General features: G+C 48.8%; 1 protein-coding gene and 1 long non-coding RNA gene across 7 annotated transcripts in view; one reads left to right on the top strand and one right to left on the bottom strand.

Moving 5' to 3' along the window:
• LOC309527335 (uncharacterized protein) overlaps positions 1-24,400 on the top strand; it is a 47,735-nt gene extending 23,335 nt beyond the window's left edge. For 3 of the 6 annotated variants that reach the window (XM_082214106.1, XM_082214108.1, XM_082214103.1), the window contains exons 4-6: positions 14,937-15,063; positions 15,876-17,549; positions 24,205-24,400. In XM_082214106.1, coding sequence (XP_082070232.1) covers positions 14,937-15,063; positions 15,876-17,017 — 1,269 coding nt within the window. In that variant the 3' untranslated portion in view covers positions 17,018-17,549; positions 24,205-24,400. Of the gene's footprint in view, positions 1-10,505; positions 10,588-10,932; positions 11,016-14,936; positions 15,064-15,875; positions 17,550-24,204 lie in introns of all 6 variants that reach the window. The other 3 variants (XM_082214107.1, XM_082214105.1, XM_082214104.1) reach the window with 2 other exon arrangements.
• Positions 1-27,215, bottom strand: part of LOC309527446 — a 74,240-nt gene that overhangs the window by 3,057 nt on the left and 43,968 nt on the right. The gene's annotated exons all lie outside the window — the stretch shown is intronic.

Genomic DNA, 27,215 nt, shown 5'->3' with positions numbered 1-27,215 from the left:
TTCCCATCAAAGAATCCATACAGGAGAGAAACCACATCAGTGCTTGGAATGTGGGAAGAGCTTTAATGCGAGCAGAAACTTGCGCCGCCATCAAAGAATTCACAGTGGGGAGAAACCATATCAGTGCTTGGAATGTGGGAAGAGCTTTACTAGAAGTACGAGCTTCCGTTGTCATCAAAGTATCCACAGTGGAGAAAAACCGTATCAGTGCTTGGAATGCGGCAAAAGCTTTACGAGAAGCATATACTTCCATCACCATCAAACAATGCACAGTGGGGAGAAACCGTATCAGTGCTTAGAATGTGGAAAGAGCTTCCGATGCAAGAGAAGTCTCATTTCCCATCAACAAATTCACACAGGGGTGAAATCATAAAAGCTGTGCCTTCTGGTGTAACCACGTCCTGGTTTTCTCTCCATCTTCCTCTCTTGCAAACTTACTGTGGGCACTTAACCATTACATTTGTACAAATACTAATCTGATAAGACAATCACTTTAAGTTTTCCAGTTCTAGTGGTAAGGGGCAAATGATGAGGAAGAGAGAGAAGGCCACCAGTTGCTTCCTGGTGGCCGTGGGAGATGTTTTGTTGGGGCAGAAGTGCAGAGGAGGTGAGTGGAACCGTTCATTGTTGACAGTTGCCCTCCAGCCAGAAAACTTCAAGACCGGCATTGCTGAAGCAAACTGTGAGGGTGCCCTCCTTCAAGATTGTGTGTGGAGTACTTTCTTTTGTGGGTTGAATTGTCTGAGGGCACCTGGTGAGAGGAAGTAGTACAAGGGGGAGGTGTTTACCATTCCACCCGCACGGGACACGGGTGACGCTGTGGTCTAAACCACTGAGTGTCTTGGGCTTGCCAATCAATCGTAAGGTCAGCCATTTGAATTGGCGCAACAGGGTGAGCTCCCGTTGCCCTGTCCCAGCTCCTGCCAACCTAGCAGTTCAAAATCATACCAGCATGAGTGAATAAATTGGTACCGCTGCGCCAGGAAGGTAAATAGCATTTCTTTGCGCCCTGGCTTCCATCGTGGTGTTTCGTTGCTTCAGAAGGGGTTTAGTTATGCTGGCTACATGACCCGGAAAGCTGTCTGTGGACAAACGCTGGCTCCCTCAGCCTGAAAACTGAGATGAGCGCCGCACCCTATAGTCAAATTCGACTGGACTTAACCGTCCTTTACCTTACCTTTTACCATTCCACCAATTATTTGGTGAGAGATAGCAACCTGCTATTTAAACACAGTGCTTTCTTAGGAAATTGTTTGTTAGGTGAGCATTCTCAGAACAAGCCAACAATTTCATTTATTTCTATGGGGAAATTTCTAATTGTACTAATCCGTCATGTTTGGATAAGTGAATTTTCATATAACAAGCGTTTGGATAGCAGGACTTACGTGTATTGTCAATGAATGTTTTCATTGCCTCCTTGATGTTTTTCCACTATTCTTTTGTTCAGAGGAAGGAGTGGCTGAAGACATTAGTTACAGATTGAGTGTGAGATATTGGAGTGTTTGGATGGTACATCTGTGGGTATGTGTGGATGTGTGAGTGGTGTGTGAACAGAGTGACACTGAATGAGCAGTACGTGTTATATGATCTTTGTAGTTGTAGGGTTGAATTTAGGTGTGATCTGTAGTACTTTGTGAATCAGGGGGCTGATTTGGAAGGCTGAAGACTCTAAAATATTCCCTGACTCTAAATATGTTTCCAAGTGTTTGTTCTTAAAGTTTGCAATAATTTTGTTTTTAAAGATCGTATTGTTTTATCCAGTGCTCTTTTTTTAGGAGAAAAGGTGCCGGTACTCACCATGAGGTTGTTACAGTAAGTGCCACACTTTTTAGCATTTGGAAAAGAGAAAGGTGCGAATACCATGTACCCCAGAAAAAAAGCACTGGTTTTACCACATTGCAGTTTTGTTTAACAGGATAGTATTATATTGTAGCTTCTCAGTTTCATTGCTACATGGTTTGTAATAGAAATTTAATAAATAATAATAATAGTTAGCCAGCTAGGGACTGTCTTAAGTTTAATGCAGTATATATATAAAATGAAATAATACATACAATAAATAAAGGTTTCTTGTTTTGGTTCAGAAGAGGCCCCTGCTGTCGCTGTTGCTTCTCTGCTAGGACAAAAGTGTGGTTTCCACCTGTTCTCATTTTCTTCCTTCTCCTCCTCATTTGCAACAAAGCAGTGGACATTTAAACATGACAGTTGTATAAATCCTTAGGGTGGCATTCAATTATATTTGTGCTCCTCCTCCTGCCTGCAGCCATGCCATCCCCAGATCTGCTCTGAAGGGATGAGGGATGAGTCCCATAACAGAGTGGTGGAATCCTTGGAGAGTATGACTATGACCTAGGGGCCCAGGATTCACTCAGTCACAAAGCTCACAGGATGATCTTGGGCCAGTCTTGGTCTCTCAGCCTAACTTACCTCCCAGGGCTGTTGTGAGGATAGCATGTGGAGGCATTGGCACCATCTCCAGGGGCCTGGGCATAGCTGTCAACTTTTCCCTTTTCTTGCGAGGAATCCTATTCGGAATAAGGGAATTTCCCTTAAAAAAGGGAAAAAATTGACAGCTATAGGTCTGGGCACCAACAAAAAATTTGCTGTGGGTGCCCAGCCTCCACCCATCACCTCTGTGGCCACTGCCGCCCACTGCCCACTGCCAAGAAGAACCTCGTACACCACCGTAGGTGATAAATAAATGTAATAGGTAAATATAAGGGGTGTGTGGGAGCAACCCCTTCCATTGCGCAAGGAGAAATCCTAGCACAAAAGAAACGTTCTCTATAGTGCTACCTTGAAAGCAACCTTATTGGCTCAGGGAAATGTCTTAGCTTGGTTCAGAGTGGCTATCTAGCCTGGGCCTCTCCCAGAAGAGCCATTTATCATACCCTCCCCTACCCAAGCCCAACACTTGGAGTAAGAGTGTCCTTTAACTCAAACCACTAAACACTTTTGCTCTCAGCCTCCCTCCTGCCATGTTCCCTGTTTGCCTTCTGTCTGTCACCTGATAGGGTTCCTGGCTCTGGGCTTCCAAAACCTCAAGCAATCTCCTAACAACTGGCAAAAGGTAAGGTAAAGGACTCTGCTGGCGCCATATAGAAAATTATATCTGTGACTGACTTTGTCGCAGTCTTGGTAGCAGTTCAAGTTCAAGTTTTATTGTGGCCAAAGCCAGTGACACTAAACACCATAAGATCAAACAACAAGAAATCAACAACAACCTCAGAAAAAGAAGGGGGGGAAAGGTTACACAAGGGAACTTCGCAGTGTGCCATTCAACAGAAGAGATTTACGCTTCCTAATTACTAAAGTGCAAAATTTAGCCACCTCATATGATATTGAGCTTGAGGAATCTTCCAGGAGGTATTTTCGAAGAATTTCGGGGGAGGATTCCAAATAATATTGAAGGGGTATAAATTTTGATAGAAGCGGTAAAATAAGTTGAACTCGTTCTTCACTATAAAATTCGCAAAATAGAAGAGTGTGTGTGACAGATTGTACCTTATTAGACATACAAGAGCAGAGACGCGCATGCATTGGAACCCGCGTGAATTTGCCATACAGCACTGCTGAGGGCATTGTCTCAAAGCGGGCTCTACAGAAAGCCCATCTATAGGCTTCGTTAGTGATGTTAGTTAAATAAGGGGCAGCTGCAAAATTAGGTAGTCTTGGTAGCTTGGCCAGACATGAGGACGTAGGAACAAGTTATTATTATAGTAAAAGCTGGTTATAACATGTTCTTCTGTGGTTTGTTATCAGTAACACTTTGCGTTTCATACCATGTGCTTATAAGTCTTATTCTGAATCCTATTCCTATCCAATCTTGCCCACTCACCACTCAAACCAGACACCCAACTGTCTTTTTCTTGCCCACCTGTTCTAACTGTCACACTTCAACCTCAGCCAATCAGCACAGAACAAACCCCATCATTCCATCCCTCTCTCCCTCCCCTCCCCCTCCCTTATGTGTTTTAATAGAGAAACCCGTACAAGTCAGTTCCAATGGCTAACGGCACAACATCTGCTGAAGTCCATGAGGGTACCACCTATTAAATACATGCAAGAGTTGTTGCTTGAGTTGGTTAAGTCTTCTTAAGGGTGCCACACCGGAGGCGAACAATTGAAATTGACAAAATAAAAAAACAATCCTTCCAGTAGCACCTTAAAGACCAACTAAGTTAGTTCTTGGTATGAGCTTTCATGTGCATGCACACTTCTTCAGATAATTGAAATTGAAATACTTTATTGTCACTTGTACACCTTGTATACAGTGAGATTACACAAGCACCCCCCACTCAGCTCTCTTAGTCTTAATTCCCCTCGTTTACTGACGCACACCCACCAAACCCAAAAGTCAGTTGCCCTGTTGTTCTCTTTTCATTCAGCAGCCTAACAGCCCAGGGATAGAAGCTGTTCTTTACCCTGTTGGTGCGACTGATCATGATTCTATATCTTCTGCCTGAGGGCAGGAGATCAAGAAAGTGCCGGCCAAGGTGTGAATCATCCCTGAGAATTTTCCTCACTCTCCTGAGGCAACGTTCTTCCGCTATTTCATCCAGCGGATTCACGGGACAGCCCATAATATCTTGTGCTGTATTCACCACCCTCTGTAGGCACTTCCTATCAGTTGATCTCAAACCAGCGTACCACACTGTGATGCAGTATGAAAGGACACTTTCTGTTGTTGACCTGTAGCAGGAGATCATCAAATGTTGATTGACATTTGGGAGCAAATAAATTTCCAGACCTATGGAAAAAAATTATTCCCCTCCCTAAACCCTGGAAAGGCTTGCTGTAGCCCAGAGCTTTCCAAACTGTGTGTCACGACCCATTGGTGTGTCAGTGGCAGTTTGTAGGTGTGTCCTCCTCCTGGCATTGGAAAGTGGTTAGGTTAACCTCTGGTTTGCTAGTAAAACAAGTATTATTATTATTATCATTATTATTATTATTATTTATATACCACCCTATATCTGAAGATCTCTGGGCGGTTCACAGAAAATATTACAACATATATAATCAGAATAAAAACAACCACCCACTAAAAACCCCAACATTACCGTTTGGCGAAATGATGGGTGTCTAAAACGTGTGTCATAGGGACGCGGGTGGCGCTGTGGGCTAAAGCCTCAGCGCCTAGGGCTTGCCGATCGAAAGGTCGGCGGTTCGAATCCCCGCGGCGGGGTGCGCTCCCGCTGCTCGGTCCCAGCGCCTGCCAACCTAGCAGTTCGAAAGCACCCCCGGGGGCAAGTAGATAAATAGGTACCGCTTACCAGCGGGAAGGTAAACGGCGTTCCGTGTGCGGCTCTGGCTCGCCAGAGCAGCGTTGTCACGCTGGCCACGTGACCCGGAAGTGTCTCCGGACAGCGCTGGCCCCCGGCCAATAGATGTGAGATGGGCGCACAAACCCCAGAGTCTGGCAAGACTGGCCCGTTAGGGCAGGGGTACCTTTACCTTTACCTTTAAAACGTGTGTCACTAACTTGAAAAGTTTTGAAGCCTTGACTCTAGCCGAAGATCTCTCTAGCAGGATGATATGTCACAATGGAGGGTGTCAGTTACAGAGAGGTAGCCGTGTTGGTCTGCCGTAGTCAAAATAAAAAAAATTCCTTCCTGTAGCACCTTAAAGACCAACTGAGTTAGTTCTTGGTATAAGCTTTCGTGTGCATGCACACTTCTTCAGATAAGAAGGAGGGTGTGTTACCGTTACTTAGCAACCTTGGACATGGAACCTCTATAGACACATGCATTTATTATATTATAATGTAGAGAGAGAGAGAGAGAGCTTTCAATAGATTAAGCTGCATTATCTATTTCCATTTTCATATATATATATATATATATATATATATATATATATATATATAAATAATCTAGGGAATGCAATTACCAAACTTGCCCCATTGTGCAATAGAACTTTGTTTGATCACCCTCCTCAAATCTGCTATGGAGGTTTGGGGGGGGAACCCCTAGAAACTATCATTTGGATAAGTTACCGTAGTTCTTCTCTCCCAAGCCCCCACCCCGCCAAAAAAAAAAACTTAGCTTCCCCCCATCAAATATATTAGAAACCTTCCAGCCTTGTGGGGAAAGCTAATTTTGCGGCTCTGCAGGGGCAGTTATGTCAAGAGTGGGTGGTCTCGTCTGAATCTCTCCTGGCTCACTAGGCAGGTGTTTTCTCCATGTTAGTTGGAAGCCACAACTCAGCAACAAAGTATTGTATAATAAATCAAACCCACCCGCCCCCCCCCCAAGGCCTGCAGGCAGGGGCACCATTTATTTCAATTTTGTGATCGCAGTGGGGAAACGTCCTCCCATTCACCGAACCACTTCTTATGGCCGCTTCGCTTTTGAACCTGAAGTGTCCCTGAGATGTTAAAAATACCCACCTGTGCAGCGTGTGCGCGCGGCGCTCTTTTCCTCTTTGGGCTCCTGCTTTGAGAGAGACGCAGGCAAAGAGAAGTGGTCCAGCTGTTGGTCCTCTCCTTAGGGTTAAAATGAACTGAACTAGATTCCCAGAGAGGAAGGGAATTTTTTTTTGGGGGGGGGGGGAGACAAGAAGTGGGCGAGGTCCTCCAGAGCCAAAAGCACCTCCTTCCAAAGTCACGTCCTGCCTCGGTTCTCCTTTGAAGGGGCGTGGGTCTGTGAAAGTGTAATTGATGCAACCCTGGCTCTTCCTGAGATCTGGTGAGTTTTGTCACCCCTGCCTGCTCCATTTTGTGAATTTGATTGAAAAGGGGGGGGGGGTTGTCCCAGGGCCGCAGTGGATCAGCTGTTCCAGTGGGGATCAACCACAACACCCAAGTCAGAGAGCGGAATCTTCTCTCAGCCCTCCTCTCTGCAAAGCCAGGAGTCCCCTTTCGATACGTTGTGGGTGGGAGAGCATTTTAGGTGGGTCTGCAACGCCGAGTGGATCTCCATGGCAGGGTGTCTTCAACTGCAATCGAAATGCAGTACAATTAATGCCCTCCCCCACCCGCCCCATGCTCCCCCTTTTGATATTTTTAGGTGCCAGTTTTCCATTTTAATTTGGTTAGAATGAACACCTCCTCCCACACCCCCACACCCTGTTGTAAATAAAAATATGCCCTTTTCCCTTATGGGGTATCCAAGAGCCCATTTAGAGTCCTTACATAGGTTCCCTATTGGTAGGAGCAGCGGCGTAGCGTGGGTTGTCAGCACCCGGGGCAAGGCAAGTAATTTGCGCCCCCTAACCTGCCGCCGCTGCCAGCTTCTTCTTGCTGCTGCCTGGTCTGGTCTGGTGTGGTTCTCTCCCGCGCTCAGCGCTGCGCTGGGCGGCCACTGCACTGTCCCTCCCCCAGATAGTCCCTCGCTCTCTCTCCGCACCGCACGCCTGGCACCCACCCCCTCCACAGTGGGCGGCGACCCAGCGGATTCGCACAGCCAGCACTGCAGTGAGAGAGAGTGAGTGAGCCAGGTAGGGGCAGAGAGCAGAGAGTGCGAGCGCGCCCTCCCCCAGATGTTGCGCCCGGCGCGGCCGGCCCCCCCTGCACCCCCCAGGCTACGCCACTGGGTAGGAGAAAATAACAGAGGCCAACCAGAGAATATTGAGAAGCAAAGCAGCTAGTAAGCTTGATCTTTAATTGATCTGTTGCAACAGGGTGCTCCCCTCACCCGCAGGAGAGGAGGAGGACCCACAAAAATGGTGTGCAAGGTCTTATAAAGACTTTTGAAATTCCCATCCCCTAGATCAAGACCACCCCCAGAAACATTATGCATACATCACAGAAGGGGTGTAACCTAAGACCACCCCTCAGATACATCCCACCTACATCACAGAAATTTTAATATTGTTTTTCTCCTGTTGTTGTTTATCTCCTGTCTAGCAGGTTACTTGATTGGATTGCCTGAGGAGCCTGGCCATTCTTTTGTAGTGGTAAAATACTTATTTCCTGGGCCAGGTCACAGGCTCACACCTTATTCAAACAGACATATCCTTGAGACCGGATTTGTGAGGAAAGAGACAATGGGGAGGCTTTTCCAGTTTAACCTTGCAGAGAAAGGATTTGGTCAGTTTAGGAATCAAAATGGTTCCAGGTTGGTCTTCCTGTGTTGATCCATGTATGTGCAGTTATGAACATTACCATATATCTAAGACCATAAAATTCCTATCACACCCTTACCAAGGCTCACGACTGACATGCATGTTCCCATTCAGAAATGCAAGCCCCCACGATGTAGAGGGGGACCTTTTCAGACTGAATACAAAGCACACACACACACACACACACACACACACACGGAAAACTACTGGCTGTCTTTTAACTGAAGAAATCTAAGCCAATTTGTTGCATGGTAGAAAGGGTGTGTAAGGAAGGCTGTATTTCACACAGGTGCCCCTGCACCGTGAATAATCACAGATTCCCAGTTTCCATTGTAATTTTATCTTAAAGGAGAGTTAATTCCTAGCACATGTAGAAATATGAGGCAAAATGTATAATTTTAACTTCTAACCTCCCCCCTTCAGAAACTAGCCTTCTCCCACCTTTTGGTTTTCTGCTTTGCCCCTCCCTGGAAAAATTCCTCTAGACCCCCATCACCTGGAAACCCATCACAATGGAAAACTAAAACAAAACAGATAAATGGCACATTCCAAATCTGTTTGCACACTGATGGGGTGGCATGACTTTATCTGCCGCCCCATGAATCACACCTGCTGGGGGAGAAGCAGGGGCAGGCAAAAAGCATATTGAGGGTGAAAAATGACTTTAAAAGCCATAGATGAAAACCAGGCCTAGTTAAAGATCCATGGATATAATGGTGGAAGACAGCTTGATAAAGATGCAGTGTGTTTTTTCAGGCTTATGAGTTTGTGAAGGAGGACATGCATAGCTCCAGACATGTACAGTAGGTAAAAGGTAAAAGTAAAGGACCCCTGGATGCAGTTACAGATGGGTAGCCGTGTTGGTCTGCCATAGTCAAAATAAAAAAATTCCTTCCTGTAGCACCTTAAAGACCAACTAAGTTAGTTCTTGGTATAAGCTTTCGTGTGCATGCACACTTCTTCAGATAGTGTATCTGAAGAAGTGTGCATGCACACGAAAGCTTATACCAAGAACTAACTTAGTTGGTCTTTAAGGTGCTACAGGAAGGAATTTTTTTATTTTGACCCCTGGATGGTTAAGCCCAGTCAAAGGCAACTATGGGGTTGCAGTGCTCATCTCGCTTTCAGGCCGAGGGAGCCAGCATTTGTCCAGAGACAGCTTGGGCGGGGTATAAATATTAAATATTATAAATTATTATTTCTGGATCATGTGGCCAGCATGACTAAACCGCTTCTGGTGCAACGGAACACCGTGACGGAAGCCAGAGCACACAGAAATGCCGTTTACCTTCCCGCCGCAGCAGTACCTATTTATCTACTTGCACTTGTGTGCTTTCAAACTGCTAGGTTGGCAGGAGCTGGGACAGAGCGACGGGAGCTCACCCCGTTGCTGGGATTCGAACTGCCGACCTTTGGCAAGCCCAAGAGGCTCAGTGGTTAGACCACAGCGCCACCCGCATCCCTATGTACAGTACAGGATATTGCAATCCACAGTTGAAGTCAGTAATCTTTCTGAATACTAGATACTGTAAACAACAGAAGGGGGCTCTTTTACTCAGATCCTGGTTGCAGGTTTCCCACCGGCCTCTGGTGAGCTACTTTGAGAACAGGGTCCTGGATTGCATGGGTCATTGGCCTGATCCAGCAGACCCTTCTTATGTCCTTACTTTGTTATGTTCTCAGGGAAATGTGACAGTGTAGTAATTCTATAATAGAACAATGTCTTGGCTTTGTAGGACTTGGCAGCGCTCCCATTTAGGACAGAGAGAAATTGGCAGAAGGCAAAAGGAGTCTTTCCGACCTGTTAGAAGCTTCTGTGATAGAAATATGGGTAAGGAAGACTCAGTTGCTGCTGAAGCAGGAAGAGGACATGAGCCCATCAAGACTGGGAGCGGTGGGGGATTCTGGGAAGAAAGAGCGCAGAAGATGCTGGGTAAAGAGGACAAGCTCAACTCAGATGTACAATGCCAGCGTTTCAGGCATTTCTCCTACCAGGAGGCTGCGGGGCCCCGGGAGGTTTGCAGCCGACTCCACCGTTTTTGCCATCAGTGGCTCAAGCCAGAGCGGCACACGAAAAATCAGATGCTTGACCTGGTCATCCTGGAGCAGTTCCTGGCTGTTCTTCCACCAGAGATGGAGAGCTGGGTGAAGGAGTGTGGAGCAGAGACCAGTTCCCAGGCGGTGGCCCTGGCCGAAGGTTTCCTCCTGAGCCAGGCAGAGGACAAGAAGCAGGAAGAGGAAAAGCAGGTGAGAGCATTTAAACTAGATAGAACCAACATGAGGGTGGATATCCTGAGCATTTATCTCTTAAAATTGTCCCAACTTTTCCAGGAAAGCATCCAAGGAAGGATAGCCAATGCCAGTATTTTATTTTTGCCTCTGCCACTCTTTTTCTAATCCTTCTGTCCATTTGATGTCTTCAATACTTGTTACTGTTTCAGGTAAAGGATCTGTTTAGAGAAGTAAGCGCTGGTCTTCCTGAGGCAGAGAGGTCTCCACTGAATACCAGACAGAGGCCACCGGGTAAGGATCACTGTTGTATCTCCATTTGGTGTCCCTCTCTCCATCGTGAAATAATTATCCGGGCTCCTTGATCCTTTGAGAGAAGACACTTGTCTCCAGCCTTTCCCACAGCTCAAAAATGTGATTACTTACAACATTCCTCTAGTTTGTACATGGGGACCCGCACTTTGTTTTGCAGCCAAGAGCCCAAAGGGCGAGAGACGCTTTTTCACGCAACTGAAATATAAAATGGGTAGAAACACTTAACAGGTAGGATTTTTCCAAAGGCCCAAGTATAGTTAGACATACATCGCTGAATCTCTGTGTTGTGCTACCAGCTTCCCACTTACCTATTGTTTCTCCCAGGTGACCAAACAATGCCAGTAAAACCTCAACAACCACTCCATATTCACAGTGGAAGGGAAGCAGCTTCTTTGACGCTGGATCAGGTAAGGGGACAGGTCAGTGGGGAAAGAGGCTCCTCTGCTCAGTTCCCCGAATCTCTCCATCTCTTCGTTTTTAAAAAAATCTGCCCTCAAGAAAGCTTGAAAGGCTACTCAAGGAAGGCTTAAATGCGGAGATAATGATTATGCAAAATAATGATATCACAAAGCAATGGATGAGGGGAATAATAAATTAGTAATCATAGAATTGTAGGGTTGGAAGGGACCCCAATGGACTGTCGGGAGCTCCGTTTGACCGAGCCTTTGAAATCGTTTCCCGAAGATTAATTGACCTGAGCCTTTGATAAGGCTCCAGGCACATTCTATCCAGCAGAGCATCAAAACAGCATGCGGAAGTGATGAGATTTATGGCTACATTTTTAAAGAGTTTTATTTCTAAACTACGCAGAACAGAAACGACATCCTATCTCTATGGAAGCAGAGAGTAACTGAAACAAAGGAAACAGGAAACCACTAACGTCACATCCCGTCTCCTTTCCCGCGAGACTCCAATAGTATGGAATGTAAACAGAGTCCTGTGACTCCACACAGCTGCACAGTGATAAGAACAGAAACTAACGTGGACATCTAGTCCAACCTCCTGCTATGCAGGAATCCTGCCCACAGCCATCCCTGGGTAGGGATAGCCTGGGTAGGGTAGCCTAGGTAGGCTTGAACCACCAAGCTTCTACAGTGGTACCTTGGTTCATGAACTGAATTCATTCCAGAAGTCTGTTCGACTCCCAAAACCATTCAAAAATCAAGACACAGCTTCCGATTGGCTGCAGGAACTTCCTGCACTCAAGCAGAAGCCACGTCGGAAATTCAGCTTCCAAAAAACGTTTGCAAACTGGAACACTTACTTCCGGTTTGCAGCGTTCAGGAACCAATTTTTTGGCAACTAAGCCATTCGAGAACTAAGGTACCTGTCAGGTTTAGCACTTCTCCCACACAAGACACGACACGCTGGCAGTTTGACTCGTTGAGGTTTATTATCAACAACAGACTTTCAGCAATCTGAGCTTCCCACAACTCATACCTCACTGTCGGAATCAGTTGACTCAACTGGCTTCTGGGCCCCTTCCAAGGCCAGATATACTCCAAGCCCGCCCCCACTTCCTGCTGGTCTTCCTTTGTTCTAATCGCTTGCTCCGCCTCCTACTTCTTGGAGACTCAGGTGCAGCAATTCCTCCTCCTCTGGAGTTGAATCCAACCACCTACTTCCACCTGCATCCTGCTCCTTCCTCTCTGTGCTGCTGCGAAAACTTACAGGCAGCAATCCAGAGCGAGAAGGGCTTATCTCACTTTTGTGGCGTGAATGAACCAAGTTCCTGTTTTCCTCTGCCTTTTCCTCCCCTTCTGCAGAGTCCTCTCTGCCGGCCATGTCTCTGACAGCACCACTGTAGTTACAGTGGTGCCCCGCAAGACGAATGCCTCGCAAGACGGAAAACTCGCTAGACGAAAGAGTTTTTCGTTTTGGAGGTGCTTCGCAAAACGAATCTCCTATGGGCTTGCTTCGCAAGACGAAAATGTCTTGCGAGTTCCTGCAGGGTTCCCCCCCCTTTTCTAAGCCGCTAAGCCGCTTATCAGCTGATCCGATAAGCCGCTAAAAGCCGCTAATAGTGCTAATAGCGCTAATCCGCTAATCCGTCAATGGGCTTGCTTCGCAAGACGAAAAAACCGCTAGATGAAGAGAATCACAGAACGGATTCTTTTCGTCTTGCGAGGCACCACTGTAGTTACTAGCCAGACACACTGACCCATTGTGATGTGCTGTGCTGGAATGTAAACAGGCATGTGACATACAACAGTCATGTCTGTTCCTCTTAAGGTGGAACAGAATATCTTAACACGCGGCACAATTTAACTTATGAAATTATATATTTTCATATATCCCTGTATTCTTGTCATTCATTGGTTTGTGATTCCTTTATTACACATGTTTTATTGAGTGATTTTGTTCCTTATCTTGGTTTTCGGAGAATAATGACCAGCCACCTCACCTAAATAACATTTTGGGTGACGCTAGTATTATTTAGTAGCAGGAGCAGCAATTATTTACTTATGCATCATTCAATACTAGAATTGGCTTATAGCCAGTATAAAAAAACAGTTGTACAAATACTAAAACAGAAATGTCCATCACTACAATAAACAATGAAGCAACCCCATTGAAATCTGAGGAGACATCCCATTGCTACCACCAAAGTGCCAGGTATCTCAGGTCCCTCAGCCTCACTTGTACACATACACAAGTTTGTGTGCTTGTATGTAATGTTTTTCTGCTCGCAGTGCTTTCAAACCGTCTGATATTTGATAGGCTTGGATGTGAGGTGGACTCTGACACTAAAGATGATCAGTTTAAACTAATTTATTAAGGGCATTTTATCATTCACTGACTGTCCAACTGATGGGAGCCTCCAGCCAATCAGTTTTTAATTAGCCTGCTCCAAGCCCCACCTACTAAAATATAAGGCAGCCTCCCTCCCTCTCTGCCCATTGCTGTCACCTAGCAACCCCTACTAAACAGGCTTGTAATACAGTGGTGCCTCGCAAGACGAAATTAATTCGTTCCGCAAGTTTTTTCTTCTTGCCAGTTTTTCGTCTTGCGAAGCACGGTTTCCCATAAAGGTAAAGGTAAAGGTACCCCTGCCCGAGCGGGCCAGTCTTGACAGACTCTGGGGTTTGTGCGCCCATCTCACATCTATAGGCCGGGGGCCAGCGCTGTCCGGAGACACTTCCGGGTCACGTGGCCAGCGTGACAAAGCTGCATCTGGCAAGCCAGCGCAGCACACGGAACGCCGTTTACCTTCTCGCTGGTAAGCGGTACCTATTTATCTACTTGCACCCGGGGGTGCTTTCGAACTGCTAGGTTGGCAGGCGCTGGGACCGAGCAGCGGGAGCGCACCCCGCTGCGGGGATTCGAACCGCCGACCTTTCGATCGGCAAGCCCTAGGCGCTGAGGCTTTTACCCACAGCGCCACCCGCGTCCCTACGGTTTCCCATAGGAATCCATTAAAAATCAATCAATGCGTTCCTATGGAGACCGTCCGGGGACAGAGGGGAAGCGCCGCGTGCCTTCCCCTCTGTCCCCTCTTTTGAAGCAAGGGGCGGCGGGGAGAAGATTGCTTCTCCCCGTTGCCACCCCTTGGTTCAAAAGGGGTCCGGGGACAGAGGGGAAGGTGCGCGCGCGCCTTCCCCTCTGTCCCTGGAGATTGCGGGGCTGGCAACGGGGAGAAGCGATCTTCTCCCCGCCGCCCCTTGCTTCAAAAGAGGTCCGGGGACAGCGGGGAAGACGCGCTACGCTTCCCCGCTATCCCCGGAGCTTGCGGGGCAAGCTTCATTTTGCGAAGCAAGCCCATTGGGAAATGCGTCTTGCGAAGCGGCTAAGAAAACGAAAAACTCCTTCGTCTAGCGAGTTTTTCGTCTTCCGAGGCGTTCGTCTTGCAGGCACCACTGTATTATAATTTTTTAAGGGAGGGCCGGATTAAGAGCTTTAGAAGCTCTAAGCCCTTAAAAGATTTTGGTGTCCCCCCCATATATATCTAAATCAAAATATAAACAATAGTAAACCATAAAACAATTTCTTATTTTTTGAAATGAATCAAAACCTACAGTAAGATGGAAAATAATGTTTATTTATGTATGCTTCCACTTTATTTATATTTGAGAGAAAAATTCCCTACTTTTTCTAATTGCAAAAATCATGATAAATGCGACAATGGAAATTCCCCCCCCTTTCTTTCATGCCCTAAGGACGTGCTTATTTTGCTTAATGGTTAATCTAGCCCTGATTTGAAGTGCCATGGCAGTCACAGGTTATATCTTCTCCTAAAACATAGGCATACATAAAATTTTATCCACACTAGTAGTAGATAACCTTTGTTTTATCTTTGAGGAGGAGGAAATGTTTCTTTTTCCTTGCAGGGTCCTGTGACCTTTGAAGATGTGGCTGTGTATTTCACGGACGAAGAGTGGGCGCTGCTAGATTCCAACCAGAGAGCTCTGCATAACAAGGTCATGGAGGAGAACTGTGGGATCATGACCTCTCTCAGTAAGGCTCCTATATTGGGGCGTAATATCTATTTTGAAAACTAGAAGCTTGAACGGGGGTACATTATTGAGATCTGAGTGGGGGAGTTGGGTGGGCCATTTTTGATTCAGCTTTGCCCACCCAAATACTTGGTGTGATATCAGCCCAGACTGGAGGGGCAGGGAGGAGATGTTTCTGTAGTTCACAGGAGTTCATTTACTACCAAATCCCCCTCTCTTGGAGTGTGGGACTGGCCTGGAGGCCTTTCATCTGGTGCTGGGTCAAAGAGATAGGCTAGAAATGTTGCTCATCAGCCTCCCTCGCCAAGCTGGCTGAGGTTGTTTCGGGTGTGATGCTGGAGGATTCCAGAACTGTGGATTTGGGTGACTTCAATATCCATGCTAAGAATTCTTCAGGATCGGCTTGGAAGTTCATGGCCTCCATGGGCAACCATAGACCATGCAAATGACATCCTCTGCCAGTGAATTATGGGGGCTATCCTTTTTATTTTTTTATTCTATGACGTTTGTATCATTATGCATGTGCTTTTGTTCCATATACCTGCACAACAACCTTGTGACGCAAGCTAAGCTGAGAGAGAAAGAGAGAGTCTAATTCAGCCCATCAAATGAGCTCCATCCCTGAGATGGAATCAAAACCCGGGTCCAAATCAAACATTCTGTAGTACAGCAGATGTCAGCAACAGAGGCAGTAAGGTCTGCCTCTCATCTAAGTCCCTTCAGTTCTTCATAACAAATGTTTATTAGCATTGTTCAGTAATTTGAGTCTCCATTTCCTCCTAAGGCTCTAATGAGTGTCTGTCTTCTTTGCAGAAGGTGATGAACTGGAAATGAAGAATAAGGAAGACTACAACAAACTCCTCACAGTGGAGAAGCCATGTAAATATCTAGAGAGTGGAGGGAGCTTTGGCCAGAGTCTCCATCTTCACAGAGGGGAGAAACCATATAAGTGTTTGGAATGTGGAAGGAGTTTCACTTGGAAGAAAAGCCTCACCTCTCATCAAAGAATTCATGCGGGGGAGAAACCACATCAGTGCTTGGAATGTGGAAAGAAGTTTTATACAAGCACAAGCTTTCATCGTCACAGAAGAATTCACAGTGGGGAGAAACCATTTCAGTGTTTGGAGTGTGGAAAGAGCTTTAACAGAAGCACAAACTTCTATCGTCACCGTGTTATTCACAGTGGGGAGAAACCATTTCATTGTTTGGAGTGTGGAAAGAGCTTTGTTCGGAAGAGCGATATCACTTCCCATCAAAGAATTCACACCGGGGAGAAACCATATAAATGTTCGGAATGTGGAAAGAGCTTTATTCAGAACTCCCAGCTCACTTCCCATTTAAGAATTCATACAGGGGAGAAACCATATCAATGTCTAGAATGTGGAAAGAGCTTCAACAAAAGCACAAACTTCCATTCTCATCAAAAAATCCACAGCGGGGAAAAGCCCTATCAGTGCTTAGAATGTGGAAACACATTCCGCCAGAAAAAAAATCTCACTTCCCATCAAAGAATTCACAGTGGGGACAAACCATATCACTGCCTGGAATGTGGAAAGAGTTTCCGTCACAGCATTGGCCTTACTATACATCAGAGAAGCCACACAGGAGAGAAACCATATAAATGCTTGGAATGTGGAAAGAGCTTCTGCAATAGCTTAAGCTTTATTATACATCAGAGAAGCCACACAGGAGAGAAACCATATAAATGCTTGGAATGTGGAAAGAGCTTCAGTCAAAGCTCCAAACTCACTTCCCATCAAAGAATTCACACAGGGGAGAAACCCTATAAGTGCTTGGAATGTGGGAAGTGCTTCCATCAGAAGTCAAATCTTACTTCCCATCAAAGGATTCATACTGGGGAGAAACCATATAAATGCTTAGAATGTGGAAAAGGCTTTAGCTGCAAGAAAAGCCTCACTTCCCATCAAAGAATCCATGTACAAGAGGAATCATAAAAGTACTTGCCTTTAAGTTTTTAATATGCAGTTGGATGCAGACTGTGTTGTTGGAAAAAGTTTTGTACAATTGGAAAGCTGACAATATGCTGTTTAAAAAATAGGGGAGGGGGATTAGAGACAATAGACATTTGTGTTTATTAAGCACTTAAATGACAGGCAACATCAGGGACAACATGTTCACAAATTATGTAAGTGTTGAAACAAATCACCCAAAGTGTTCCCAAGACGTGTTGCTATTTTCTCCAGATTGGCCAAGTTATTAATTTTATCTCATGTGTGCCCTCCCTCTCAGTCATTACTGAATGTGGATGTATCTATTGTAACACAAGTATATGTTGTAAAACATATTCTGATTATATTTACTGTTATTTACACTATGGAGGTAATGGAGGCTTGAATCTTCATAACATGGCTACTGAAAAACTGCAGTCGTTGAACCTAATAAGGAACTATAAAGCAGCGTTTTTAGTTCACAAGGATCAAATTGCAGTGGAACTGAAGGAAAACGTCCTAGAAGATTTCCCAACATGTTTAATATTATCTGTCAGGGGTTCAGGAGCAGAGACGCAGAGAAGGGAGGAAGCAGAGAGCGAGGGGGAGGAATCCGAAGGGAAAATGAGTGATGATGACGACCCGAGATCTCCAAGCCTAAGCAGTGAGTCAGAGGACTCCCAAAAGGGAGCCCCAGTGAGCAGAGCAAGGGGGGGTTCCGGGGGGACACCCCAGGAGGAAGGGAACAGAGGAGATTCAGAGAGTAGCAGCTGGAAGTCGGGACCCACGCTCATAACTGAGGGCGGCAGCAGCTGGAAGTCGGGACCCACGCTCAAGACTGAGAGCAGCAGGGAGGAAGGTAGCCAGGCATCGGGTTCCGGAGGCTGTCAGCAGGAGGGAGGGCACGAGTCAGGGGTGGTCACGCCCTCCTCAGAGAGCGAGGCAACGGTTAAGAGGAAAGTAGAGAGTTGGGCGCGCGCGCCAAGTTCAAATGCAGCGGAAGCTGGAGCAGTAAGCAGCCCGGAGAGTGAGCCAGGTCCCAAAGCCCGCCGCAAGGAGGCAGAAGGATCAGGGGGGTCAGCGTCAGAGGAGAGTAGAAGGGAGGAGGCCCAGGGGGGCAGAAGGACCCAGAGACGTAGGGAGAGGCGAAGGAGGTGGAGCAAGGCTAGGGTATTAAGCTGGTGTGCAAGAGGCGGGGACTCAGACGGGTCTTCGCCGACCTAGGGCAGAAGGTGTAGAGCTGCACGCTGCAGTTCGGAAATGAAACCTGTAACTTAATAAAGACTCTTATAAAGTGAACGCTGGTGGACTTGGTCCTATGTGAGCTGGGACTGGGTGGCAGCTCTGACAGTAAGACCCGTCTCTTAAAAGCTTCGGACACCTGATATCTCGCAGCGGAGAGAGAGGCAGCTGGAGGAGGGGATCGGTGTTTGGGAGCAAGCTCACGACGGTTAGCAGAGATGACGGAAGCAGAGACAGTTGCAGCGCTGCAACAGGCAGTTACCCAATTGAACGCGGAGGTACTGGCATCCAAGAAGAGGGAGGAGGATGCGGCAGCCGCCTACAGAGATCTCCACGCCAGGTTTGAAGCATGGGTTAAACACGGGCAGCCAGGACCCAGACCGGAGGGGGTTGGGTTGGCACGGAGAGCAGGAGGGCTTGTGGCTCACTTCGATGGGAATTTACAACAGTACCCCAATTTTCGAGCAGACGTAATGTGCGCACTGCAACTGCTGGCAAAAGACTTTAGAGATGAGGAAGAGAAAGTGGGGTTCATACTATCCCATTTGCATGGGGATGCTAAAGCGTGGCTACGCAATTTGTGGAGGGATAAAGATCCGGCGCTTCAGAATGCAGATGCCTTTATCAAAGCGATGGATGCGTGTTTTTTGTCTACTATTGATGTGGATCTTGCCCGACGGGAGATTCATGGACTAAAACAAGGGAGGGCAAGCGTCCGGCAGTACCACGCCCGCTTTTTTGCGCTGGTCAGTGCCTTAGAGTGGGACCGGGATTCGCCCCCTGTCAGAGACCTGTTCTGGGAGGGTCTAAGCTCTGCGGTCAAGGATGAAATTGCAAGGGGGGAGAGGCCCCGAAGCACGCAGGAGGTGGTCCAAAGGGCGCTGACTGTGGGGGTGAGGCTGGAAGAACGTCCATGGTGCAGAGATGAAGGACGTGGAGGGCGCGAAGCAGCGAGAAGTTTCTCTTTCGTTCCAAGAGAAGCAGCGCGTGCGCAATCCACACCTCCGCCTGGAGGGGGAGGGGAACCGATGGAGGTTGGAGGTGCAAGGGCTCAGTCAGCAGCCAGAGCCCAAGCACCGACAGCAGTGAAAGCGAAGCCTCCTAGAGGGAACAGGAAGTGTTACATCTGCGAGGATCCAGGCCATTTGGCGAAAGAGTGTCCCCGGAGGCTCCACAAGCACACTGCAGCCTCAGCAATGGTGACTGCAGCAACGCAGCAAGGAGAACCACAGCAGGGAAACGACGATGTCTGGCTGGAGACAGAGGCACTGGGGCCCAGCCAGACGCATCAGTGAAGCAGTCCCCAGCGATCTTGCAACCCACGGACCCCCTCCCACCCAAACCAGTAGTGCAGCTCACAGCATCTCTCCAGCTACCCGATGGCGTCACTATCGAAGTGCTGCTCTCTGTGGATTCTGGAAGCAACGCAGACTTTATAGCGCAGGATTTTGTGGAGCAGCACGCTATACAGCTACTGCCTGCCACTCTGCCCCTGCAAGTCGTCACAGTGGATGGCAGAGAGTTGCTAGGGGGGCAGGTGGTGAAGCAAACGCCACCGATGGTGATGCGCCTTGGCAACCACAGGGAAGTCATCAGTTTTAATGTCACCCAACTGTCGGACACGCCCATTGTGTTGGGCATGAGTTGGCTGGACAGGCACAGTCCGACACTGGCTTGGTACCAGAGACAGCTGATCTTCGGCTCCTCTTATTGCGCAGAACACTGCATCCTGCCCAGACAGGAGGGAGAGGAGGAGGAATCACAACTGCAGTTGGGAACGTTGCAAGCAGTCCCCCACAAATACGCAGACTTTCTGGAGGTCTTCTGCGAGAAAGAGGCTGACAAGCTACCACCGCACAGGCAATATGACTGCAAGATTGACCTCCTACCAGGGGCGACGCTGCCGAAAGGGAAGCTGTATTCCATGTCTGAGGACGAATTACAGGAACTCAAACAGTTCATAGATCACAATTTGCAGCGCGGTTTCATCCGGGAGTCCAGGGCAGTAGGGGGCAGTCCTGTTTTCTTCGTGAAGAAGAAAGACACGCCCCAAAAAAGACTGGTGGTGGATTTTCGCCTCTTAAACAAGATGACCAAGCCTTCTGATTTCCCCATGCCCAGGATTGACGACCTACTAGCGACGGTGCGCAAGGGACGCGTGTTCACCAAGTTGGACCTGCGAGGGGCGTACAATCTCATCCGCATGAGGGAGGGCGATGAGTGGAAGACTGCCATGTTCACGCCTCTGGGCACCTACGAATACAGAGTGATGCCGTTTGGATTGCAAAACGGTTCTCACTGTTTCCAAGCTTTCATGCATCATGTGTTGGCGGGACTCCTTTACAAGAAGTGCGTCTGCTTTCTGGATGACATCCTGATATTCTCCGAATCGCAGCAAGCCCATGACCAAGATGTTCGGGAGGTGCTGAAGAGGCTGCAGCAGCATAGACTGTACGCCAAACTGGAGAAATGCCAGTTCGACACGACGGAGGTGGATTTCTTGGGTTACAAGTTGTCGGACAAGGGGCTAGCCATGGACAGCGCCAAGGTTCGTGCGGTGTTGGATTGGAAGAGCCCGCGCAACCGGAAGGAGGTCCAGCGGTTTGTCGGCTTCGCCAACTTCTATCGCAAGTTTATCAAGGGGTTCGCGATGCAGACGGCGGCCATTACGGACACGCTAAGCTCCAAGAAAAAGAAATTCATCTGGACGGAGCAGGCGGAGCAGTCCTTTCAGGCACTCAAGCGTCTCTTCGCGTCGGAAGAGCAACTGCTGCATATCGACCCCAGCAGACCGATGCGGGTAGAGACAGACGCGTCCGATAGAGCAGTGGGAGCTGTCCTGCTGCAAAGGGACCCACAGGGGGTCTGGAGGCCGGGAGCGTTCTACTCCAGAAAGCTCAGCAAGTCGGAGCAGAACTACACCATCTGGGACAGGGAGTTGCTGGCCATTCATGCAGCTTTCAAGGCGTGGAGGCACTTCCTGATCGGCGCCAAGCACACGGTGCAGGTCTGCACGGATCACAAGAATCTGGAGCACTGGCGCACGGCTCAGTTCCTGAACCAGAGGCAGATACGTTGGGCGGAGTTCTTTGCTAACTTCAATTTCCGAATAGAGTACGTCCCAGGCGACACCAACGTCATGGCGGATGCACTGTCCCGCAAACCGCAATACCTCGAAGAGGCGACGCCAGCGGCAGCCATGCACATCTTCGCGCCAACAGCGTGGGCGTGCGCTTCAGCCACAGTAGACCTGGATGCGGTGCGGCGGGCGTTGCAGGACGACTCCTTCGCGCAGGCGAAGATGGCAGAGGTGCACAAGGGCACGGCGAGGGGCGACGAGTTCCAGATACGAGACGGCTTGCTCTTACGTAAAGGGGCCATCTACGTGCCGGGAGACGAACTTCGCGCCAGGGTACTGCAGCAGCTGCACGACGCACCCACAGCCGGGCACTTTGGCACGGAAAAAACGGTGGAATTAGTCGCAAGGGACTTTTGGTGGCCCAGACTGAGAGGGGAAGTCGCGGACTACGTTGCGAGGTGCGACACCTGCCAGAGGGCCAAACCGGTGCACAAACCACCGGCGGGACTGCTGGAACCGCTGCAAACGCCGTTTGAACCGTGGGAGAGGGTGGCCCTGGACTTTGTTACGGATCTACCCAGCTCGAGAGGCAAGACAGCTGTACTAGTGGTGGTGGACTTGTTCACCAAGATGGCACATTTCATTCCGTGTGCGAAGGTGGCCACGGCGGAACAAACCGCCAAACTGTTCATAGATCACGTGTTCAAAGTGCATGGTCTGCCGCGGTCTATCCTGTCCGACCGCGGGCGCCAGTTCGTCTCGAATTTCTGGCAGAAGCTGATGAGTTTTCTAAATGTCAAGGTCGATCTGGCATCAGCAAGACACCCGCAGACCAACGGGCAAGCAGAGAGGGTCAATGCCATCATGCAGCAGTACCTGAGATGCTATGCCAATCAACAACCTGCGACCTGGGTGGATTACCTGCCGCTCGCCGAGTTCGCTTACAACAACACGAAGCACGTGTCCACAGGGGTGACGCCGTTCTTCGCCAACAATGGGAGGAATCCCAGAACCTTCCCGGGACGGGAGAGAGTGGGGGACGGAGAACCACAGACGGCGGACGCGTTCGCGTCAGAGTTGCAGGCGGTACACGATCAACTCAGACGGCAGCTGGAGCTAGCTAAGCACGCCTACAAGGTGCAAGCTGACAAGCACAGGCGGGTTGGCGAAGAGATCCAAGTGGGAGACTGGGTCTGGTTGGCAGCCCACGCAGTGCCGACCAGGTCACTAGCCAAGAAGAAGTTGGGGCACAAGCAAATTGGTCCGTACCAAGTCGAAGCACAGATCAACCCGGTAGCCTTCCGACTGGCGCTGCCGGAGGATTCCAGAATGCATCCGGTGTTCCACAGGTCGGTGCTCACTCCCTACAAGGCACCTCACAGATTCCAGGAGCCAGGGACGGCACCGAGTCCGTTCCGGGAGCGGACGGAGACGCGAGGGGTGACGCAGCAAGACCCCATCAACGAGGTCACGGAGATTTTGGACTCCAGATGGGGGGAAGAGGGAGTCGAATACCTCCTAGCCAGAGAGGGCACCCGGGCCAGCGCCAATAGCTGGGTGCCAGACTACGCTTTGGAGGAACCCCTGCTCAAGGACGAGTTTCATGCCCTTTTCCCACACAGACCCATGCCAGCGAGCTTCTTCGACGACTGGCTGTTCACGCCCACACTTTCTTCCAGCACGTTCCATGGCTTCGACTCGGACGGGGAACCCGCACTGAGCACCCGTTCCCCAGAAGGATCGCCGGCGGGTTCGGCGTCAGACACCTCGTATTGGTGGGACGATCGACCGGAGGAGCAATGGCGCCGGAAGTGGCTGGAGATGCCAGGTCGAGCGACCGACGCAGAGACTGACATGGACGTGTTCGGGGAGGACCTTGGGTTCGAGCACGGCGGTACAGAGATGGAAGCGGAACAGGTCAACGTCGGCGACCGCGAGGAGGAAGACTCGGAGGTCTTCAGTTGGCGGCCAACCACGGGGAGCGAACTGTATCCGGCATTCCCTCCCGTGATGATGGAGCACCCAGCACCCACACCTGAAAGCGGGGAGGGGGGAAGGGGGGGCTTCGAGGGGGGGATGGATGTCAGGGGTTCAGGAGCAGAGACGCAGAGAAGGGAGGAAGCAGAGAGCGAGGGGGAGGAATCCGAAGGGAAAATGAGTGATGATGACGACCCGAGATCTCCAAGCCTAAGCAGTGAGTCAGAGGACTCCCAAAAGGGAGCCCCAGTGAGCAGAGCAAGGGGGGGTTCCGGGGGGACACCCCAGGAGGAAGGGAACAGAGGAGATTCAGAGAGTAGCAGCTGGAAGTCGGGACCCACGCTCATAACTGAGGGCGGCAGCAGCTGGAAGTCGGGACCCACGCTCAAGACTGAGAGCAGCGGGGAGGAAGGTAGCCAGGCATCGGGTTCCGGAGGCTGTCAGCAGGAGGGAGGGCACGAGTCAGGGGTGGTCACGCCCTCCTCAGAGAGCGAGGCAACGGTTAAGAGGAAAGTAGAGAGTTGGGCGCGCGCGCCAAGTTCAAATGCAGCGGAAGCTGGAGCAGTAAGCAGCCCGGAGAGTGAGCCAGGTCCCAAAGCCCGCCGCAAGGAGGCAGAAGGATCAGGGGGGTCAGCGTCAGAGGAGAGTAGAAGGGAGGAGGCCCAGGGGGGCAGAAGGACCCAGAGACGTAGGGAGAGGCGAAGGAGGTGGAGCAAGGCTAGGGTATTAAGCTGGTGTGCAAGAGGCGGGGACTCAGACGGGTCTTCGCCGACCTAGGGCAGAAGGTGTAGAGCTGCACGCTGCAGTTCGGAAATGAAACCTGTAACTTAATAAAGACTCTTATAAAGTGAACGCTGGTGGACTTGGTCCTATGTGAGCTGGGACTGGGTGGCAGCTCTGACATTATCGATTATTGTTTTTCTGCAGTTCAACTTTTTGAAGCTGGGGTGTGTGTTATACTGAGAAGTGCTTTATATTCTGGCAAATGTGGTGATTAGTGCATTGATTATATTCCATGTTACTGTATTGTATTGGTATTTTAATTTTGTACCAGTATTGTAGTAGTACAGAAACATGACCTCAACAAAGTTCTTTATCAGTGGAAACAGTTTTTCCCTTTAATTTTGCTTTCTTGAAGGAGTGTTACATTCTTTATGAACGACTTGGATGAGGGACTCAAGGGCATCCTGATCAAATTTGCAGATGACACCAAACTGGGAGGGGTGGCTAACACCCCAGAGGACAGGATCACACTTCAAAACGACCTTGACAGATTAGAGAACTGGGCAAAAACAAACAATATGAATTTTAACAGGGAGAAATGTAAAGTATTGCACTTCGGCAAAAAAAATGAGAGGCACAAATACAAGATGGGTGACACCTAGCTTGAGAGCAGTACATGTGAAAAGGATCTAGGAGTCTTTGTTGACCACAAACTTGACATGAGCCAACAGTGTGACGCGGCAGCTAAAAAAGCCAATGCAATTCTGGGCCTCATCCATAGGAGTATAGCATCTAGATCAAGGGAAAATAATAATAATAATAATAATAATAATAATAATAATAATAATAATAATAATAATAATTTATTTATACCCCGCCCATCTGGCTGGGCCTCCCCAGCCACTCTGGGCGGCTTCCATAAAAACCAAAAATACAGTAAAATATCACATGTTTAAAAACTTCCCTGAACAGGGCTGCCTTAAGATGTCTCCTGAATGTCAGGTAGTTGTTTATCGCTTTGACATCTGCTGGAAGGGCGTTCCACAGGGCGGGCGCCACTACCGAGAAGGCCCTCTGCCTGGTTCCCTGTAGCTTTGCTTCTCACAATGAGGGAACCGCCAGAAGGCCCTCGGCGCTGGACCTCAGCGTCCGGGTAGAACGATGGAGGTGGAGACGCTCCTTCAGGTATACTGGACCGAGGCCGTTTAGGGCTTTAAAGGTCAGCACCAACACTTTGAATTGTGCTCGGAAACGTACTGGGAGCCAATGTAGGTCTTTCAAGACCAGTGTTATATGGTCTCGGCGGCCGCCCCCAGTCACCAGTCTAGCTGCCGCATTCTGGGTGAGTTGTAGTTTCCGAGTCACCTTCAAAGGTAGCCCCAAGTAGAGTACATTGCAGTAGTCCAAGCGGGAGATAACCAAAGCATGCACCACTCTGGCGAGACAGTCTGCAGGCAGATAGGGTCTCAGCCTACGTACCAGATGGAGCTGGTAAACAGCTGCCCTGGACACAGATTTGACCTGTGCCTCCATGGACAGCTGTGAGTCCAAAATGACTCCCAGGCTGCGCACCTGGTCCTTCAGGGGCACAGTTACCCCATTCAGGACAGGGAATTAGTAGTGCCACTGTATTCTGCTCTGGTCAGACCTCACCTGGAGTACTGTGTCCAGTTCTGGGCACCACAGTTCAAGAAGGACACGGACAAACTGGAACGTGTCCAGAGGAGGGCAACCAAAATGGTCAAAGGCCTGGAAACGATGCCTTCTGAGGAACGGCTAAGGGAGCTGGGCATGTTTAGCCTGGAGAAGAGGAGGTTAAGGGGTGATATGATAGCCATGTTCAAATATATAAAAGGATGTCACATAGAGGAGGGAGAAAGGTTTTCTGCTGCTCCAGAGAAGCGGACACGGAGCAATGGATCCAAACTACAAGAAAGAAGATTCCACCTAAACATTAGGAAGAACTTCCTGACAGTAAGAGCTGTTTGACAGTGGAATTTGCTGCCAAGGAGTGTGGTGGAGTCTCCTATTTTGGAGGTCTTTAAGCAGAGGCTTGACAACCATATGTCAGGAGTGCTCTGATGGTGTTTCCTGCTTGGCAGGGGGTTGGACTCGATGGCCCTTGTGGTCTCTTCCAACTCTATGATTCTATGATTCACCGTTTCCCCAGATCTTTTTTTCACACACACATGAGAAACAGAAAAGGAATTTCAGCTGGGTATGAGAGGTGATCCAGTTAGCGAGCCAGACCAGTGAACTGCTGCTAATCTATTAATCCCTTTTGGCCTTGCCTTACTAAACTCCGCTATCTCCTAGTCAGGCCTTTCCCAACTGAGGCTGAAGCCACATTCACCCCAAAGTTTATTCCATTTTCCCATTTCCCTAACTGTTAATTTCCGCCTTATATCCGAGCTTTCACATGATGTAAAATCAACTTCTAAAAATATAGTGCAATATAATGTTCATTTCTGAGTGATTGGCAAACAGATTTTTTTCCTGGCGCCAATAACATGGAAATGATCACCACACTTAGCCTTGTTGTTGTTTAGTCATGTCCGACTCTTTGTGGCCCCATGGACCAAAGCACGCCAGGCACTCCTGTCCTCCACTGCCTCCCGCAGTCTATATTCTGCTATATTCTGAAAGTGGATTTTGTGGTGTGTGAAAGCTCAAATACAATGCGGAAATTAACGGGAAAACGGAATAAACTGTTGTGTGCATGCAGCCCTTCATTTTTTGTAATCGGCAAAGAATACAAAATACCATCTTGCAGATTGTCAGGGACTGTCAGGGCTCTGAGGCGTGTGACAGGGGGCCCAGGGGGTGACCCAGGAGAGGCGACCAGCAATTTATGGGGTTTGGTGGTGCCCTCAAGGCGGGAGTCAAAGCAGGGAAAGGGGGAAGAGTCAGGGCAGTTTGAAACAGTGGTGGAAGAAGAGGCTGCTCAATGACAAGACAGGTCGGTAGACTCCCCAGCTTCCATGCAGGTTGCAGGCACGTAATCCCTTAGGAGGGTATATATCTCCACCATTCTTTGGCTTCCAAGTTTTTAAAGCCCCGAAGTAAAAGCCCAAATAAACTGTCTTGAAGTTTACTTCAGTTGCCCCCAAACTACAGAAATGAAGCTTGATTCTCCTCTCCAAATATTCTATGATTATTTTCACATATTTATATAAGAAGCAA

This window comes from Podarcis vaucheri (genome assembly GCF_965113315.1).
Source record: "Podarcis vaucheri genome assembly, chromosome: 2".
Taxonomy (NCBI): Eukaryota; Metazoa; Chordata; class Lepidosauria; order Squamata; family Lacertidae; genus Podarcis; species Podarcis vaucheri.
The sequence above is the reverse complement of the archived record's forward strand: the minus strand, read 5'-3'. Positions and strand labels throughout refer to the sequence as shown.